Here is a 20,847-nt window from a genome sequence, read left to right as displayed (position 1 = left end):
CTTTGGATCATCCATGCCTTTAATGGTCATTCAGCCATTGTGTCCTTGGGGGAAATACCCCTCTTTGGATTTCATCTGAAAAAGCTTGGCTAAGATCAAACCAATCAACAAATATTAAGCTTTACTATCTGTCAGGCACTGTGCTAAGCATTGAGGAATCAAAAAGAATCAAAAGACAGTTCCTTGTCCTCAAGGGGCTTACAATTTAATAATAATAGTCAATATTCATTTAGTACTTACTATGTAAACTATACTTATTAGCTTATTTGATCTTCTGCAACAACTCTGGGAGTTAGGTCCTATTATTATCCCCATTTTATAGATGAAGAAACTGAGGCATATAGAAGTTGTGAATTGTCCAAGGTCACATAGCTAGTTAAGTGTCATAGGCTAGATTTGAACTTAGCTCTTCCACGCTCTATCCATTATACCACATAGATTTCATATTGGAGGTGCTTACAACAGATGATGTCTCAGGATTTTCCCAATCGATAGATGTTATGATCCTGATTTCTCTTCCATTTTCTGCTTTGTTACCTGTATTTTGGCTGTTAAGTATTTGTTGGGATAGTTTGAATGAGGAAGGGTTAAAACTTTGTACTAATATGAAGCTTCAAGACCATCAGGTGTTTTAAACTTAGCAAATAGTAGAGGAATTAAAGGTATTTTTGTTCTTTTATTTATATGCAGTTCCCTTTAGGGTAGTAATCATAAAATAAACTTGGACTTCTAAAAAGTTTAGATTTTTCTGGCCATTATTTAGACAAAGCTGATTGTCAATTTTTAAAATAATTCTTTTTTTTTGCAGTGTATTTCCGGCCCTACTTTTATATGCTCCATATGCTTTCTTGTCGGTTTGTTATGTTGCAACTTGGTTTCGGTGACATAAAAAAGATGCATTTTCAATGCCAACACTCCATTAAGACCAGATTTCTTGAGGAATTCAGGACCTGAGTAAATTTAATTGATGTAAGTAGGTAAAAAGCAAACCAATCAATTACTCTCAACTGCAGAGCTTTTCATTAGCTAAATAAGCCAATTTGGCACTCTTTATTTCATCTCTATAGACACAGGTTTAGATTGAGTGCACTGAAAAGAAAAGTTCTATCTCACCATGGTACAAGGAATCCGTTACCTCAAGGCCATTCTGTAGATATACCTTTCCAAATTCAGTCTGGCTAGTTCTGGGCTAGCAATACCAGTCTGCCCTGTCATATTGTAAGCCTTTCTACCAGAGTAAAACCTAATAGCCTTTGAGAAGTCAAGGTTATGTCCACACTATGAAGGGGGAAGATAGACTGGTTTGATAAGAGAGTTCTGTCACAGCCGAGTTACAGAGTCCATTCCCTAACTAAAATGGCATAAAGGGCAATATCCTATACAGCATCATGTCAGTGTGGTGAGAGCTGCTTTGCTTTGTGGGCTGCTGAAAGAACAGGCCAAATGAGGTCTCCGGTCACGAAATGGAGTAATAAAGTGTGAAACACACTCACACACACACACACACACACACACACACACACCAATTGAATAATAATAAATCTGTTGCATTATAATAGGCTTCCTGATAAATGGGTCTGCTGTTTCCTTCTTATCTCAAAGAACAAGAAAATTAGGAGTATTTGGTGAGAAAAGGGAGAGTAATTAGAAAGTTGGTTACAATAGAAACATGTTCTTTCCCATCTTGATTTGTTCTTTATTTATACTGAACCCGGAACAAAGTTGCTGCCTAGGAACCCAGATCAACAGCTCAGTTCAAGACAAAATGAACATAATGCTTTCTTTAAAAAGTTAAGTGTGTACTTTAGTTGAGTCCTGAGGCAAGATCTAACCCAGCCCAAAAGACTGATTACCCCCTACCCCACAAAGTTAACTCTTTAATCTTAAATTTTCTTTTGGCAGATAGGAAAGCTGACAAAAGTTTGCATTAAAATTCATTTCAATCATTAGTGGGATAGAATGGAGGCAGCTAGGTAGCGGAGTGGGTAGAAGGTTAGGGGCCTGGAATTGGGAAGACCGGGTGGGTTCAAATTAAACTTCAGATACCAGCTCTGTGACCTTGGGCAAGCCACATAACCTCTGCTTGCCATACTCTCCTCATCTATAAAATGATCTGGAGAAAGAAATGGCAAAGATATTGGAGTGGTTTGCCAAGAAAGACTCAAGTGAAGTCATGAAGAACAACATAATAATGGGGTAGAGTGAAGGTCAAATGGTACAGGAGGCCACTTAGAGAAAACCACCTACAGTTCAACAAGGATGTTTTCATGTAAGAAAAACCTGGACATCTACATTTAGGGAGAATCAGTAGCAAACATCATCATAAGAACTCAGCAGATCTCAATTTAATCCCAGCTGATTATAATAATTATTATAATAATATTATTATATTATTATGTGGCTTTGGGCAAATCGATTTGGTCTTCTGCTAGCTATAAAAATGGAAATGTTGCAGAAGAGAAGGACTACTCACTTTCTTTTAATTCTAACAGTCCAAGATTCTAGGTTGCCATAAGTCTGTGGAGCTCTGAGATGGATGAATATATCCTTGGTACTCACTAGCTGTCTTCATAAATTTTTGCATTAGAAACTGGTATGGATCAATGGAATAGGTAAGGTATACAAGATACACTATAGTCAATGACTATAACAATCTCCAGTTTAATAAACCCAAAGACTCCAGCTTCTGGGATAAGAACTCACTATCTGAGAAAAAATATTGGGAAAATAGGAAAACAGTATGGCAGAAAGTTGGCAATGACCAATATCTCACAGTGTATACCAAGATTAAGGTCGAAATGGGTTCATGATTTTGACATAAAGGGAGAAACTATAAGCAAATTAGGAGAGCAAAGGATAGCTTTTTTGTTGGATTATTTAGAGAAGGGAAGAATTTATGGCCAAAGAAAAACTAGAGAACATTTTAAATGCAAAATGGATGATTTTGATTTCATTAAATTAAAAAGGCTTCACACAAACAAAACCAATGCAGCCAAGATTAGAAGGGAAGAAGAAATATGTGAAACAATTTCTACAGCCAGTGTCTCTGATAAAGGCCTCATTTTAAAAATATAATAAATAAATAAATAAATAAATAAATAAATAAATAAATAAATAAATAAAATATAATAAAAATATAAAGTGTAAAGAGCTAGAACTGAGCAATGCACTTGGATAATGAAGCAAGTGAGAGTAATTGCCAATTGGACAGTTCCCTATTAACTTGTTTGAAGGTTGACCCTCCCCAGCTGTTCTGTGCTGACTTGATTGGTGGGACAAAGAGGGAGAAGTGACATGTGTGGGAGGAGTAGGATGAGGAAGAGGAATTGAGACATAGACGAGTCAGTCTCTCCCGGCGTTTGAGGGAGGAAGGTGTGTGTGAAATTGCTAGACCTAACCCCCTGACCTTGACCATAAAAGATCAAGAATAAAGATGTTTAGTGAGGATAAATGTTGGAGGGGATGTTGGAAAGCTGGGACACTATTACATTGTTGGTGGAGTTGTGAAATGGTCCAATCATTCTGGAGAGAAATTTGAAACTAGGCCTAAAGGGATATCAAACTGGGCATACTCTTTTGAGTCATCAGTTTACTACTGGATCTGTATCCCAAACAAATCATAAAAGGAGGAAGAGAACCCATAGGTGCAAGGATGTTTGGAGGAGCTCTTTTTGTAGTGGCAAGGAATTGAAAATTGAATGGATGCCCATCAGTTGGAGAATGGCTAAATAAGTGATAGTCTATGTATATTATGGAATATTATGTTCTATAAGAAATAATAAGCAGGCTGATTTCAGAAAAACCTGGAAAGACTTACATGAACTGATGCTGAGTGAAGTGAGCAGAACCAGGAGATAATAAACCAAGATAATTTCAATAGACTCAGGATAGAAAATACCATGAGCATGCAGAGAGAGAACTATGGAGAATGAATGTGAATCAAAGCATAATATTTTCATCTTTTTCTTTTTTTGTAAGTTTGCTTTTAGTCATCTGTGGTTTTTTCCCTTTGGTGATTTTTCTTTCACAACATGACAAACGTGGAAATATGTTTAAAAGAATTGTACATGTATAAGGTATTATTGTCTTGGGAAGGGGAAGAGCAAAAGAGGGAAAGAGAAAGACTTTGGAACACAAAATCTTGCATAAATAAAATGTTGAAATCTTAACGTGTTTGGAAAAACAAGATACTTTTGAGAAAAAAATAGTCACTAAAATAGACTTTCTGAAAGTCAGTAAAATAATTAAAATGCTTTTAAAAAAGAAAGAAAGAAAGAAAGAAAGAGTTTCCAAGTTCCTTGTCAAGAGTAAGAAAATATCTGCTCCACAAAACCTTTTCTCCCCTTTTACTACCTGAACATAAGTCCTCCCCCCATACACTTGTTGGTTTTTCATGTTTGTGTGTTTTTTGGTACATATTTTGTTTGGAAGAAAAAATAGCTCATTATCAAATGTGGAAAATCAGTGTTCAAATAAATGAACAGATATCGGAGAGACATTCATTATGTCTAATCCACAAACATGTGATTAGAAGAATATTACTCAGTTCTTGTACTTTTAAAAGAATATTAAAATAACAGAATTTATTGGTGCTATCCCAAGCCCAGCTATCCTGTATGATAAAACGAAATGCTATTTTTAAAAAGCCCTTAGAGCAGGGTCTGGCATACAGTAGGTACTGTTTAAATGCTTATTCCTTTCCTCTTCCTGGCAGGACAAAGATTTTGACACTGGGTGTCAGCTATATGTTCTATTATAGGCAATCTTCCTACATTGTTAATGCTGAAAGAGACTTTGGGCTTCATCCAGGCTCTGACACTTGTTAGTTGTTAACGCCACAGCCAACTCAATTTATTTTCCTCACCTGTAAAACTGGCTAAGAAAATACTTGCATTGTAAAACTTTAAAGGATTGTGGGGAAAGCATTTTGTGAATCTTAAGCACTATAAATGTGCAGATTATGAGTGTAATTTTTGCAGGTAGCAATTATAATCCCAATAATACAGTACTCTGAGTACTTGTGGGCAAAGTCCCAAACCCCTTTCTCCATTCTAACTTCTCTATTAATCTTCAGGGCACCATCATCCCCTCAGTCACTCAGATTTACAATGATCAGGATCATCCTCAGCTCTTTGATTTTTTTCATTCCCTCTTCCCCCAGCTGTCAAGTACTGTCATTTCTACCTTCATAGACCTACTTCTCTTCTACAACCCCATTGAAGATCCCTCATCATCTCACATCTAGATTATTCCAAGAGCCTTCTAGTGGGTCTCCTAGCTCCAAATATTTCCCCACTCCAACCATCCTCCATTGAGCTGTCAAAATACTCTTTCTCAAGTGCATTTTCCTCCATTTAAATATCTCCCTCTCATCTCCAGGATCAAATAAGAAAGTTTTTTGTTCAGGATTCAAAGCCCTTTATAACCTCACCCCTTTCTACTTTTCCAGTTTCCATATACCTTGCTCCTCTTCACGTACTCTATTATACAGTGACACAGACCTCATTGCTGTTCCTTGCAACAATACACTCCATCTTTCAACTTGACATCTTCACTGGCTGTCTCTCATGCCTGGAATTTTCACCCTTCTCACCTCTACTCTTCAACTTCCCTTGTTTTCTTTCTGTTTCAGTTTAAATCCCACTTCTACAAAAAGTCTTTCCTGATTATCTATCTATCTATCTATCTATCTATCTATCTATCTATCTATCTATCTATCTATCTATCTATCTGTCTGTCTCTGTCTGTCTGTCTGTCTGTCTGCCTATCTTATCTACCTACCTTTCCATCTATTAATCTATCTATCCATCTATCTGTCCGTCCATCCATCCATCCATCCATCCATCCATCCATCCATCCATCCATCCATCCATCCATCCATCTTTCAAACCAAAGGTTATCTGGATGATTACAAATACAAGTTACTGAAAACATTCAGGTAACAAACAGTAGTAGATTAAATTAGTCTCCGATGAGGTAAACAGCAGGGGGAGACAGCTGGCAAAAGAGCAGACCTTTTTTTAGAATTTTCCTCAGTCCTTGAGCACACGAGTAGACTGGTGGTATCAGCCTGTAGTTTGTAGCCCTTAATATCTCTCTTCTTTGCCACAGCTCAGGCTTATCTTCTGTTTATCTTTTTGCTGGCTGCCTGGATCTGCTGATTTCAGTTCTGTGTTAAAACTCAGTTCCTTTAGCTCTGCTACCAGACTTTGGGAATCTTTATCTGGTTTTGATGTAGCCTTTCTGTTATACAAATTGCTTAGCCTTTAATCAGGTCTCCTACAAATGACTTTGATAGACTGAGGGATGTGTACAAGTCCTGGTCACTCTGACTGATTTTTAGTCAAGAAATGTTCTTGCTTGAAAACAGTAATGACTTTTAAGTGGGTGGGATCAATCAATCAATGGAGTCCCATCCTTATATAAAAGTATCTTTAATATTTACTAGACCACTTCCCTAGTTCAAGACCAAATAACATCAGGACTATCCTCTAGCCAGGTCCTAAAATAATGTATAAATATGAGCATTTTAGGAGCAGCTAGGTGGAATGGTGGATAAAGTACCAGACCTGGAATCAGAATAAACCTGAGTTCAAATGAGGGCTCAGATACTTCTTAGCTATGTGACTCTGGGCAAGTCATTTTATCCTGTTTGCCTCAGTTTCCTCTTTTGTAAAATGAGCTGGAAAAGGAAATAGCAAACCACTTTAGTACCTTTGCCAATAAAACCTTCAAAGGGGGCACAAAGAGTTGGATACAACTGAATAACCACCACAAAATGTGCATTTTACTCCTCAGTAGCTTCCTTTTGCATTTGATATAAAGTACAGAATCAACCTTTCATTTAAGATCCTCCACAGTTTAATACTAATTTGTCTTCTCTTCCTTACTTCAGTTAAATCTCCCACATTACAGCCAATGCTAATTACTGTCTTTGTCATCAAACGAATGTTAAATATCTCATATCCATAAATTATTTTTTAAAAAGTTTATTGACATTATTTTTAAATCACCTAGATTTCTCCCTTGTATGCCTTTACCTTCACTCTAGGAAAACCATTTATTATATGGAGTTCTTTTTTCTCTTATTAACGTCTCTTGTACTATACCTCTTTTTCTACTGAGCAAAATTTAAAAAAAATAAAGAAAAAGAAATCCCTTAATAAATGGATGCATAGTCTGGCAAAATGATACACTGCCAAAAATATATATGAATCTTACTGGTTTCAAATTAATTGCCTCTCTCCCAAGAGATATATAGCTGTTTCATCCTTTTTTGAATTTGTGGTTTATTTTGAGTTAACAGAATTGTAATTCTCTATTATGAGGCAAGTAGGTATCTTCAGTGGATGGAGTACTGCATCTGGTATCAGGAAAACCTGAGTTCAAATCCAGCTTTTAATAGCTACTTTAATCAAATCATTAACTTCTCTTAAAAAGGAGGATATTAATAGCACCTACCTCTCAAGGTTGTGGTGAGGATCAATATTTGTAAAGTATTTGACACAGTGCTTAGCACATAGTACGTTCTAAAAGAATGCTTATTCCCTTTCCATTTCCTTTGTATAGTCAGTTTTCCTATTCTCAGCACAAGCAACTGAGCACTAACTTGGTATGCCTGTTTTCTGGACGCTCTTCCAATATTTGTTGTTTCCTTTTTCTTTCCCTTCCCTTTCCTTCTCTTCTCTTCTCTTCCTTATTCCATCTATCTGTCTTCTTTCTTTCTGTCTCTTTCCTTCTTCCTTTCCTTTTCCCTTCCCTTCCTCTCTTCCCTGTTCCTTTCTTTCTTCTTTTGTTTTTGTCTGTGTCTGTGTCTATGTCTCTCTCTTTCACAAGGTATTTTCCATTCCTGGAATGGATTTTTCTCTCTTCTCTCAATAATTCTCATCATCCTTCAAAGCTTTGTTAAAGTGCCATGTCCTCCTTGACAGCTTTCCTGATCCTCTCAATTACTCAATTACATCAGCTTTCATCCTACTCAAATAATCTTGTATAATATTTGGTTTTTGTATTCCCAACACCTAGCACAGTGGCTTGCATATGAGATACAGTTCACAATATCATATATAGAAGTCATCTAAGTCAACTCTCTTTTACAGATGAGGAAACTGAGGCTGAGAGAGATGAAATGTCTTGGCTTAAAAGTCTCACTGATAATGAGAGGAAGAGCTAGAAATAAAATCCAAATTCTCTTGACTCCAAATTTCACTGTTCCACACTGGTGAATTTTCTTGTTTTTAAACCCATGATTTGATAGAATGAACTCTAGGTGAGGAAATTCCCTCTCGGGATGCAGATTAATAGCTATTATGCAAGTTATAGCCTTGTTCTTTATCCTTTGTTCTCAGAAGACCAGTGACCTCAGGAGGATAATGTCTTGACTTGCAAGACAATTGGATTTGAGTGAGACGGTTGTACAAAATCATCAAAATAGTCTGGATCAATTGAGAAGTTGTGACTTGTAGGATTTGAATCCAAGGTCTCTTTGACTTGGAGGCCAGCTATCGATACCTGACACAGAGTCAGGAACTGAATTGAATTATTTCAGTCTTTGGAATAATCAAAGACTGTTCTTTGATATTATAAAGTTACAGTATTTCCTCTTGGAAGAAGTAGTTATCCTACCACATTAATACAAACAAGGCAGAAAGTCTGTAGAGTGGCTGTGCTAAATTGTACTGTGACAATTTTCAACTTAGGAAATATTTTGCAACTTTTTAACGTCCAATTTCATAACAAATTCAGATATTTCCATATGTCCCATTTTATTGCTAGTCAAAGAATCCATTAGAGAAACTATTTTCCTTTTGCTCTCCAAAAATGAATACTGACACCTTCCTTTCTCCTGCTGTCAAAAAACTGATCATTACCTCTTGAACTCTGGGTGGAACTCCCAAAACCCTCTCTGTAATACAGGGATAGGTAAAACATGGACTTCAGGAGTATATGGCATTTGTAGTTTATTCCCTAAGCAGCAAGAATAATGGCAGTATCAAGGTTAAAAATACATCCTATACTTACAATGACATGCTAATGTAGTGAAAATTTTCTAATTCTAAGAATCCCTTTACACGTTTACACAAGTGTTCCAAATCATAGATAAAAAATCTTTCATTATGCTGCAGTTAAGTGGCACAGTGGATAGAGCATCAGCCCTGAAGTAAGGAGGACCTGAGTTCAAATTTGACCTCAGAAACTTAACACTTCCTAGCTGTGTGATCCTGGGCAAGTCACTTAACCCCAATTGCCACAGCCAAAAAAATAAATAAAAAATAAAAATAAAAACCTTTCATTACTCAAATTCCTTACTAGAAAAATATGTGAGTGAAATCCATGTTGAACATCTGCTAGCTGTTTAACCTCGAACAAATCATTTCTTTAGTCTTGGTCTCAGTTTCCTCATTTGTAAAATGAAGGAGTTGCTTCTAATGTCCCTGTCATTTCTAAATCTATGATCCTATGATTAAAATGAATGGTTTCCAATTCAACCATCAAGGTGGTGAAGCAGGTAGAGAACTGGGTTTGGAATGGGTTCAGAGAGATATGGACAGAGAGATAGAAAGAGACATAGGGAGACAGAGAGAAACAGAGACAGAGAGAGATTGTGACAGAAACAGGGAGACAGACTGAGACAAACAGTGGCATAGAGATAGAGAAACAGTGCCAGACACTATAGTCATTCTTTCTTTAAGAAGACCATGACATTAGGGAGGTGACACCATAAGATGCAAATGAATTTAAGTGAGGTGGAACTGTGCAAGGTCACCTCCTTATTTTCCCCTCTGGAGCCATCTGGGTCCAGTGGCCAGATAATAGCTCAAGACGACTGGAGATGGCCCTGGATGCAATGGGAGGCCTTGGTCTTTTTAAGCTAAGTGAAAGTAGGACTTTGTCAAGGATACTGGTTTCCTTGGAGACCTTTCCTACTATGTCCAGCTCAAGGTGCCTGGGGCCCCCACACTCACCTTTTCTATGTTATCTACATGATGTTTCCTTCTTTAGAAAGTTACTCCCCCACAGGTGGGGATTTTTCCACCTTTATCTTTGTAATCCCAACCTCTAAAGGCACAGGGTCTGGCACACAGTAGGGACTCAGTAACCGCTTGTAATTTGGCTGACTAGTGAGAGTGAAGGAAAGAGCAATACAGTGAAAAAATGACCCCTTTTCTCAGAGTCTGTGCAGGCTTCAAGGCCTAGAAGAATGTCCATAACATTGTATCAGCACCTGTCAACAAGCTCAAACTCTGAGCAGTTGTTGACTCATCTGCAAGTCCAGCCAGCCACCCACAAGTCGATGAGACACCCACACTTGTTGTCAAGGAATCTGCTCTTAAAAGACTTGTTTACTCTGGCACTTGACATTCCAGAGACATATTCCTTACATGCAGTGGACTTAAAATTACTTCTTTTTGAAAAAAAAAAAAGCAAAAATAAATCTCTTTTATGGCATTATTTTATCTAGTTATCATCAATTGATCAAAAGCTATTTATGAAGTTCTGACTATGTGCTGGATACTGCTTCAGAGAAAGAGACACAAAAATGAAACTTCTGCCTTCAAGGACCTTGCATTCTCTTGACTTCTCTTGGGATGGACTGTGTGGCTATTAGAATGTCTCTCATGTAGCACTTCATGTATTCCTTCATTCTTCATTTATTAATTTATAGCCCAGAACAGCTAGGTATCAAACAGGATAAAATACTGATCCAGAAATCAGGAAAATATGAGTGCAAATTCAGCTTTAGATACTTACTATTTATGAAACACTAAGTAAGTAAAAAAAAAAAAAAAATCCAACCTAAATTCTGCCTCAATTTCCTCAATTGTAAATTTGGGACCATAACAACACCTATACCTCAGAATCAAAATGAAATAATATTTGAAAAAATATCTGTAGAGAGCTTAACACAATGCCTGGCACATAGTAGGTGCTATACAAAGGTTTATTTTCTTCTCCCCTTCCCCAAACAGTTTGGCACCCAGATGCAAGAAATACCTTCAATCAATCCACAAACTTTTATAAAGCGATTATTAAGTGACATATTAAGTCTCAAATATTCTAACATGCTTACAATTTCACTTTCCCCAAAATGCCAGCTGTCATGAAACTCTCTAAATCAGAAAGTGCTGGAGCCCCAAAATTCTTTGATTCTTTAACTTAAGTAAAATTTATAAAAACATCTCTTTCTGTCTCTTTTCCAAAAATAGAAGAAAAAATGCCCCTTTGATTCCTTTACTTTTTTTTAGTCTTCCCTCCAACCCCCACCAATTATTTAACAAAAGAGGAAAGAGAGAATGGGAGATGTTTTCATTGGGACTGAGCCAGCCACAGGAAGGAAATATTACAATAGGCGGTTGTATTCTCCTGTATAGGTGCCCAGATATTATATAATTGTCGATTGTAGTTCATTAGCTGTGTTGGCCCCAATCTGTAAACTCTGTATTTCTTCTATAGATTTTCAGGTACCTGCTAATCCCTCAGAATGTTTGAGCAGGCATAATTCCTATTAAAGGAAAGGCTGATAATCAGACTCCTGATGTCAGGAAAATCTGTCTTTCTTGCAAAACAAAGGGGGGAAAATGATGTCCTTTCAGATGCTTATAGAATAAAAGCCCTACTGTGTGATACCTACAAAATTAAGGCTAAGTACTTGCAAATTTCCAAGGGAAGAGCTTGAATGGGAACCAGAAATCTGGCAAACCACAGTAAAGAAGGGAAGACTTTCCCCTAGGAAGAAGCCTTCCAGCCTAAGTTTTCAATGAATAATAATTATTCTCTCAAGCCTGATTTAATATGTCATTGGGACTTCACTGGCTATTCACAGGGACTCTTTTACAATAGTGGTAATTGGGTATGTTTTGTTACCCATTTTCCTCTCAACCTTGGAGCAATTTCTTATTAATGCAAATGCTATATCTTAAGCAGAAAGACTATGGGGCTCCACCTGATTTTCTTTGGATGAAGATGAATAAGTAGGAAATCCACCCCCTTCCCGCCATATTTAAAGTTCCCTGGATTTGCATAATGAAATTAATGGAATTAACAAGCAGAGTGCCTTACCTTATGCACACAGGCCTTAGCATTCAGAAAAAAGAGCTCCACAGTAGTTTTGTCCTTCAGAAATGAGATGCTCTCAATGTAAAACCTGAATGAAAACAAAGTAAGTTCACTTTTTCAGATTAAACTTCCTTTTCCCACCATCACATCATTTCCTGATTTATTGCCCCAGCAGAAGAGGAGTTCAGAGGAATTGTGGTCACTTTTCCTGGTTATTTTCTTTTTCTGATTATTATTATTATTCTAAAATCAGATCTCTTTGACATGAAATGTACCTGTTGCCCAATACCATTTATTTTACGACATCCACGTCTGTGAGGGATTATGTGAAAGCTTGGTTCTTACTCTCCAGGGCTGTTCCTGCGATTCCATTTGGACAAGGACCTCTCTCATGTGAAAACTCCCCCCAGAAAATGGTCCTAGACATTGATCCTTTACAGCACAGAGAAGTTAAGTGACTTGTTGAGAGCTGCACAGCCAATGTGTGCCAGAGAAAATGCAGGTTTTCTGAGCTCTGAGACCAGTTCCGGATGGCACTCAGCACTCTTACTCTTTAAGACTTTTGCTGAGTAAGAACCGCATAATCAGACCCTGAGGCAGTGCACTGAAATTTGTTTTTCTGACTCCAGGTGGGGTTTAAGGACCTCAGGCTCACCCAGTAGATCCCTCCTTCTTGGAGGCAGCTGGGGCTTTCCCTTGGCCAGAAGCCAAGACTAGCCTATAAAAGCAACCCTGACCTTTTCTCATGCAAATGAATGTATTTGTGGTCACTCACTCTTTCTGCCCGGCTTTTGATAGGGCAATCTGTGAGATTACATTGAGCAGGTCTCCGTTTGCTCTGGCATTTCTTTCAGAGAAGGACAGGGTTTGGGGGACAGCCTATTTTGGTCATCCTGGGATGATAAAGCTCATTTGGTGGAGGCAGGTTCTTTATGGAGGCTGAGTGGGAACACTTAGGGTCCCAAGTGGTCTTCAAGTGTTTGGGCCTGGTCTTATAAATAATACATTTGATGACTGAGTGGCAGAGTTCAAGGGGGGGGGTCTGGGGAGAGCCCATCATCGCTTTCAAATTGGTGTGAGTTATGAGAAAGCAGGGCTCAAGTGGGCCGCAGGGCCCCTGTTTGGCTGGGTCTCACAATGCTGTGATACTGGCCATGCACTGCTCAGTAGTGCATTTTTTTTTTATGGGGGGGGGGGCACTTAAAAGATAACTGAATACAGACTGTTTCATTTTTGCCTTTGGATCCCCAGCGCTTAGCATGGTACCTGATGGATTCATCAATCAGCATGTATTTATTTATTATTTAAATTTTTAAAAATTATTATAGCTTTTTATTTACCAGATATATGCATGGGTAATTTTACAACACTGACAATTGCCAATTTTTCCCTTCCTTCCCTCCACCCCCTCCCCCAGATGGCAGGTTGACCAATACATGTTACATATGTCAAAGTATAAATTAAATACATGTTTACAATCATCATGCATTTATTAAGCACCTACTATGTGCTAGACATCATGCTGGGGACAAAAGACCAAAGAATTAAACAATCTCAACTTAGAAAGCATTTTCATTTTAATTGGGGAGATGATAAATACATTCATTTTATGAATTTTATGTATTTAGTAAAATGTATGCTCCTTGAGGGCAGGTACTGTTTGTTTTAACTTGTGTTTGTATCTATAGAGCAGTGCCTGACAGAGCAAGTGCTTCATAGATATTTGGCCTGACATATAAACACATAAAATGAATTTTAAAAAACACAAAGCTGTTAAATACAAGATAGTTTGGGAATGAGGGTACTGATTTTTTTGTTTTTGGCTGAGGCAATTGGGGTTAAGTGACTTGTCCAGGGTCACACAGCTAGGAAGTGTTAAGTGTCTGAGATCAAATTTAAAGTAGGTCCTCTGGGCTTCAGGGCTGGTGCTCAATCCACTGTATCACCTAACTGCCCCAAGGTACTGGTATTTAAATAAAAGTAGGAAAAATTTCATGAAGACTGTGGTGTGACCTGAATCTTAAAGGAAGACCCTGATGTAGAGGTCAGAAGGGAGAGCATTAAAAGAATGTGGGAGTGCAAGCACCAATGGATGATTTAATGTTATGTCTCTGTGAAGAACACAAAGTAGGGGGCTTAGATGCTTACTGATATCTTGAATGTAGCCTTATGTACAAATCATAGTCACATAAAAAACTTATTCCCATACATAGGTGAAATATCAAAGCAAGTACAGGGAACAAAAGACTTTGTTCATGTATTTTTATGGACTTGAGAAGGGGAACTAGAGAGGAGAGGTATAGGCTACTTTGTTTAGAGTAGAAGGGCTTACATGGTTACTGTTATCTTGAATGTAGCCTTATATACAAATTCATGGCTGTATAAAAGACCTACTCCCATATATAGGTGAGATATCAAGGCAGATACAAGGAACAAAAGATTTTGTTCATGTATTTTTGTGTATTTAAGAAAGGGCACTAACTTGGGAGGAGAGGCATGGGCTTTAAAGAAATGAAATATTTCACTTTTGAAATGTCAAACCTCATGGAAGGAGAGTTCAAGGAAGCAAGAGGGTTGAGCCAGATAGAAATAACTGAGAAAGAGAAAAACATGAGAATCCCAGGTGGAGAGCAGAAAGAAACCTCATTTTACAGATGAGGAAACTGGAACCTGAGGCATTTAAAAGTGACATGTCCAAGATCACATAGCGTATACTATCAGAGAAGTAGGATTTGAATCCTGGTTTCCAGAAATATTTTGCCATACTACCTTCCCATACATGCTATGGGAACAAAGAAGAACACTGTTTGGGGCTCAAAAAATGGAGGTAAAGAGTAATATGAATTCACATGTCTATTTGACTTTAAAGATTACAAACTCTAAGGCAGACATTTCAAGTATTATTATCATAGCCAGATGAGGTGGGAAGTGATTCATCCAAAGTCACTCTACTTGAGTCAGTACTGGGATTTGAACCCTGCTTTACCTAACTCCAAGGCCTACACTCTTATTACTATATGGAGGCACATGACTTTATGCTTATTACCTTTCTGACATTGGGCAAGTCAACATGTCTGACATGGGACAAGAGCCCTCAGCTTTATCATCTACTAAATGAGAGAATTGGACCAGAGAAACTCAAGGTCAAGAGAAGAAGATGCTCCTTTGCTATGGAGTTAAGCAATTTTGAGTAAAGATGAACACATTTTGACAATGGTGAAGTCAGAAATGGTGACCATTTATTTGGCTATCCTTCTAAGAGCCCAGTAGGTTTTTCTGCGGGGAAACCAGAAGTTTGATTGGGGGGTTTAACCACAGGATGTGGGGATGTGACTTGTAAAGCAGAAATGGTTACCTTGGATACACTTTGAAGAGGGGTCAATAAGATAGAATGAAGAAAAAATGTGCCTTTTCTGCTAAAGCCTGATAATTTGTGACTTATCTCACCCACTACAAACAGAAACCAAATGACAACATACTTAAAATTAAAGAAATCAACTTCTAGTCCTCAATTGGCACAGAAATCTTACCTCATTGTTACTATATCTGTAAAATAAGCATACCAATGCTTTCAATTTCTAATTTACAGACTGTTGTGGGGAAAATGGTTTGTAAATATTAAAAGTGTGATCAGAAAACGGTTATTATTAAGGTGTTATTACTAGATGGCACAGTGGCTAGACCTAATGTCAGGAAGACAATATGAGTTCAAATCCGGGAAGTCTCTTAACCTCTATCTGCCTTGATTTCCCTAAAGTATATTAATAATCTATAACTACCTCTCAGTATTTTGGAGACAGGAGAAAACATTTGTAAAGCACTTTGTCAACCTTATTGTGCTACATAAATGCTATCAATTTTCATTCATCATCATAGTCTTCATTTTGAATCAATGCTGAAGCCCGGAGAGATGAAATGATTTAGCTGAAGTGACACAGCTAGTTGGGGACAAAGTTGATCATCAGTTCAATGTTTTTTCCATAACATCATACTGTGATCTTGGGACAAAAATGTCCCTTTCTCATATTGTAAATTTTTCATTATAGATGAGTGTGATTGTGACTATTATTATTATCATACATTTACGGGGCATTTTGATCTTTTCCCTTTTTCCCTTCTTGGGAAAAGTGACATTTCACACTGGATTTTTCCTAGCAACTATTTAGCCTCAGTTTCATTGTTTCCCTATGTTTGATGAGAAAATTAAGGCACAGAGGAGTTAAATTATTTAATTATGGTTACAAAGCCAGTTGGTGACAAGGGGAGGATTATAGTTGTGAATTTTAGGCTACCAGTTCAAAGTTTTTCTATGTTGGCATCTTATATCAACTTAGTAGCCTTGAGTCTGATATGATGTTGTAAGAAATAGTTGGTAAACCACAGTCAAGTCATTTTCTTGAGACAAGAAGTTAGTTAATCTTTAGTACTACCAAGAATAAAATACCATCAACCCTCTCATACCAGGTTCAATTGAAATAACCAGTTAATATCTCTCTTATTAACTAGGAGAAAAAAAAAAAAAAGAAAAAAGTCAGCTAAATTATAACCCAGTATAATTCCCATAAGGAATCCTTAAAACTTGGAAGCTGCTTTCATATATTTGAAGGGTAGGAAATAGTCTTCTTCCAGTAGCCAGTTTAGTTTGAGTCAATAATCATTAAGTAAACAACTTTTGCTTCCATACACTGTGCTAGCATCTGGTGAAACAAAAGCCAGTACAAAACAAAACAAAACAAAATTAAAAAAAAAAAAAAAAAAAAAAAAGAAGTTTTGGCCCTCAAAGAGCTTATACTCTCCTAGAGATAAATAAATTCATAATAAATGCAAATTAGTACAGAGGACAGAACAGTGGAATGAGTGGAAGTTCCAGAATGGCAAATTTGGTCTATATGAGAATGAATCTTCTACAATTAGAGGGGATCTGACAGTGGAATGGGTTCCCTCAGTACCAAGTAGAAGGGGAAAGGATAAGAAAGAAGAGGGGGCTAAAAAATTGGAGGGAGGGATGGAGATGGAGGGAGGTGGTGATCAGAAGCAAAACACTGGTGAGGAGGAAAAGGGTGAAAAGAGAGAGAAAAGTATAAATGGGGAAAACCAGGATGGTAGGAAATACGAGGTTGTAATCTCAATTATGAATGTGAATGGGATGAACTCTCCCATAAAAGAGAAGCAGATAGAAGAACAGATTAAAAACCAGAATCTTACAATATGTTGCTTACAAGAAACACATTTGAAGTAGAAATACACATATGGATTAAAGATAAATGGCTGGAGCAGAATATATTATGTTTCAGCTGAAGTTAAAAAAAAAAAAAAAAAAAAACTCAAAAAAGCAGGGGTAGCAATCCTGATCTCAGACCTTGCAAAAACAAAAATAGATTAAGAGAGATAAGGAAACTACATTTTGTTAAAGATTTATCATAGATAATGAAGTAATATCAATACTAAACCTATATACACCAAAAAAAGAAAGACTGGAGTTCAAATCCAGCCTCAAATACTTACTAGTTGTGTGATGGTGGGTAGGTCTTAAATCTTAGTTTTTCCATCTGTATATATTGTGAGTATCAAATATAATACTCTTGGTAAAGTGCTTAGTATAGTACCTAGCATGTAAGCATTATTACTATTATACCTATACTATGTACTTCATGAGAGAAGAGATTATTTCTCTCTTATATTAATAACCAATTACTGAATTAGGACTAATGTTTTCCCCCTTCCTATTTCCTCATTCAGAAATCAGCCCTTCACAGGTTATTTAGCCAGCTTCTGAAGAACATTGCTGATAATAAAACTGGATTAACTTTCTCCTCAATCTCCTTCAGACTCCACACAAAAGGGAAATCCATTGCTTTGTGAGGAGGGGAAGTGGGGGAGAATCCTTTGTTTACTTGCCTGAGGCTGGGGGTGATCTGAGAGTAAGATGGACATAATCAAAATAAAATCCTTTGACCCCTCAGCTCCTCATTAGAATAAATCTATCTCTTTTTATAATATTCATTCTTCTAATTAATTATTAACCCATCAGAATTGATTGCTAGCTGTCAAGAATACCCAGTCTTCCAAAAGCATATAAGCATCCATAGGCCACCATAATTTTTTTTTGGTTTATGAGAGACCAAAGATAGTCAAATATTTAATTACATTAATTTATGTCTCCATTTATAAAATTCTTGTGAAAAGAACTTCATAAACTTTAAAACATTACAAATGTAAGGAGTTAAGGTAAATAAGCAATCAATTGCTTCTTCCTCACTTAAAAGAATGCTCTGGTGGGGGAGTGGGGAGAGCTTTGTAAGCAAAAGAAGATTCCAAACTCCCATATGAACGTGTTATCATGAAGCTGTTGGTGTGTACTGGTCACTACAGAGGAGATACTTGTCCAAAGGAAAAAAGGTTCTTCAAAATGTTTCTCATATTGCTATACCTCTATATGCATTTTTTTTTAAAAGAGAAAATTAGCTGCAGCACTAGGTAGTGAATGACTATTAACCATAGGCTGGTTGAAGAAAGGAAGATGATCATAATCATCACCATGTCTATGGTTTCCCTTTAGCTACTAAACTTTAGTATTTCAATTAAGCTTATTATTATTATTATTATTTTTTTTTAATGCACTTTGGTATAGAAGAGCACTACATTTGGGCTTGATGCTTATAGTGGGACTTTGGACAAGTGACCTTACCTCTTCATGCCTCAGTTTACTTTCTTTCAAAAGAAAGGGATTGGACAAATTCATTTCCAAAGTCCTTTGACTTGTGCAATTTGATAGCTCCCTCTATGATATCTTCTCTCTTTGCTGTACTCGATTAGTGCATAACTTTTTCATTCTTTCTCCAACTTTTGGTATATCCCAAACAAAAGTCATATTTGTAAACACTGCCCAAAATAATATTCAGTATTGAAAGAAGCTCGTAGAAACACAGATACCCGATGCCTTTAAAGAAGGTGCAGGATGTGATGAACAGGGAATATCACCATCAAAGATGGAATCCACTCTGTCTTAACAGACAGGAAAGACTGGTTACCTAATGTGGGAGTGATTTCGGAATCCACTGTATGCTGACAGACCATTGACAAGTTAGAGCAAAGTTCAAAATCAACATCAAATGAGTAAATGAGAAGAGAATAAAGGCAATTTCTACAATATTCTATTGTTACAAGCTGGCCTATTTAAATGAGCTATTCCCTGGAAAACATGGGGAATGATAAAGGTCTGCTCTGATAGCTAAAATTTCCTTGGATGGTTTTCAACAGATATAAAACAATCATCAGAACAGAGTTCAAAAGGGCCAGAAACTTTCCCAGTTGGCAAGTGTTTGCTATCCTTGTCAAGAGGTGACATAGAAAATGGAAATAGAGAACAGAGACTCCCTCATTTGCAAAGCATTGTAGAGATGGGTGATGTGAGATTATGTCCCAAAACAAAAGAAAAAAAAAAAAAGTGAAAGAAGGGGCAAGTTAGCCTGAGAGGTTGGGACTGAGAGCCAACAATGTGGTGAGGTGGGAAGAATTAGGAGATTTGTATTCAAATATTAGCTCTTTGGCTTGTTTTTAATGATCATAACACACGTTAAGGATTTCAAAATATTTTACATACATCATCTCCTTTGAGCCTTGCAACAAATCTGTGAGGCAAGTACTTTTATCGTCTCTATTTGTCAGATAAGGAAACAGACTGAGAGAGACCAAGTCACTGCTCATACAGCACCCATCTCAGCTCTTCCCAAATTCTGGGATCACAGACTATCCATTGTAATGCAGAGTTGCCAATAATCCCATGATCCTTCTAGTTCCAAAGCCTAGCAAAATTTGAGGCTACATCATCCTGAGTACATTAAAGATAATGCTGGAAGACAGACAATACAAACATGTGAAATGCAATAGATTTTATAGTGAGCTATTCTCATTCATCACCTCAATATTAGGTAAAAAGTTAGAAAGTAGAAATGACATTTAAGAAGATGAAATAGGAAAGAACAAAGTCTTTCCCATGGCTCCATTCTCCTAATTTGTGAGTGCTTTTCCTAAACCTCTTATTTGGGGTTGGTCTTAGCCACAATGTTTGATTCCCTACTCAATTGCTATCTTTTATGTAGCTTTGCCAACTATCCTGATGCTATACCCTCCCTCATGTGCATCCCCTTCTTCAATTCGGGGACCATGAAGTATGAGCAAATCAATTTTTCTATTGTACCTGGACTGGGCATGCTAATTGGTTCCTCTGTGGCCCCATTTACCATTCTTGTAGCTTCCTGGGCTAAAAATATTCTTCTCTTGTTGCAATTTACTTATGCGTTTTGTCCTCCCCATCAGAAAAAAAGCTTCTTGAGGATAGGGACTGCTTTTATTTATTTATTGATTTTTTGTTTGTATCCTCAGTGTTTGGCACCCAAGTGTTTATAAATGCATTTTCATTCATTCAGAAAAATAAATACATTTTAGGGGTATACAATTTTAATGGCATTTGGGGATCAGTTTTCAAGATATCTCAAAAAGAAGAATTTTTAAAAGTAGGAATGATTTCAAAAGCTATTACTAACAAAAATGTTGTAAAGGTGACAACACTAACTACCTACCAATATACTTTCGGCTATAAAATGTTTGTGAGAATGGCTCATGACTGCATCAAAGAACTCTAGAATCACAGGGGGATTAAAAAGGATGTTAGACATATTTAACATGTATAGGACTGCCTGCCATCTAGGGGAAGGGGTGGAGGGAAGGAGGGGAAAATTAAGAAAATTCAGAAAAGAAGTGAGTGCAAGGGATAATGTAAAAAATTAC

General features: G+C 37.0%; 1 protein-coding gene across 8 annotated transcripts in view; it reads right to left on the bottom strand.

Annotated features, from left to right (window-relative positions):
* FRMD4B (FERM domain containing 4B) overlaps positions 1 to 20,847 on the bottom strand; it is a 337,387-nt gene that overhangs the window by 98,675 nt on the left and 217,865 nt on the right. For all 8 annotated transcript variants that reach the window (XM_074284129.1, XM_074284131.1, XM_074284127.1 and 5 more), the window contains one exon: positions 12,061 to 12,145. In XM_074284129.1, coding sequence (XP_074140230.1) covers positions 12,061 to 12,145 — 85 coding nt within the window. The remainder of the gene's footprint in view (positions 1 to 12,060; positions 12,146 to 20,847) is intronic.

This window comes from Sminthopsis crassicaudata, chromosome 1 (assembly GCF_048593235.1).
Source record: "Sminthopsis crassicaudata isolate SCR6 chromosome 1, ASM4859323v1, whole genome shotgun sequence".
Lineage (NCBI taxonomy): Eukaryota > Metazoa > Chordata > Mammalia > Dasyuromorphia > Dasyuridae > Sminthopsis > Sminthopsis crassicaudata.
This window is presented reverse-complemented; position numbering and strand designations above follow the sequence as displayed.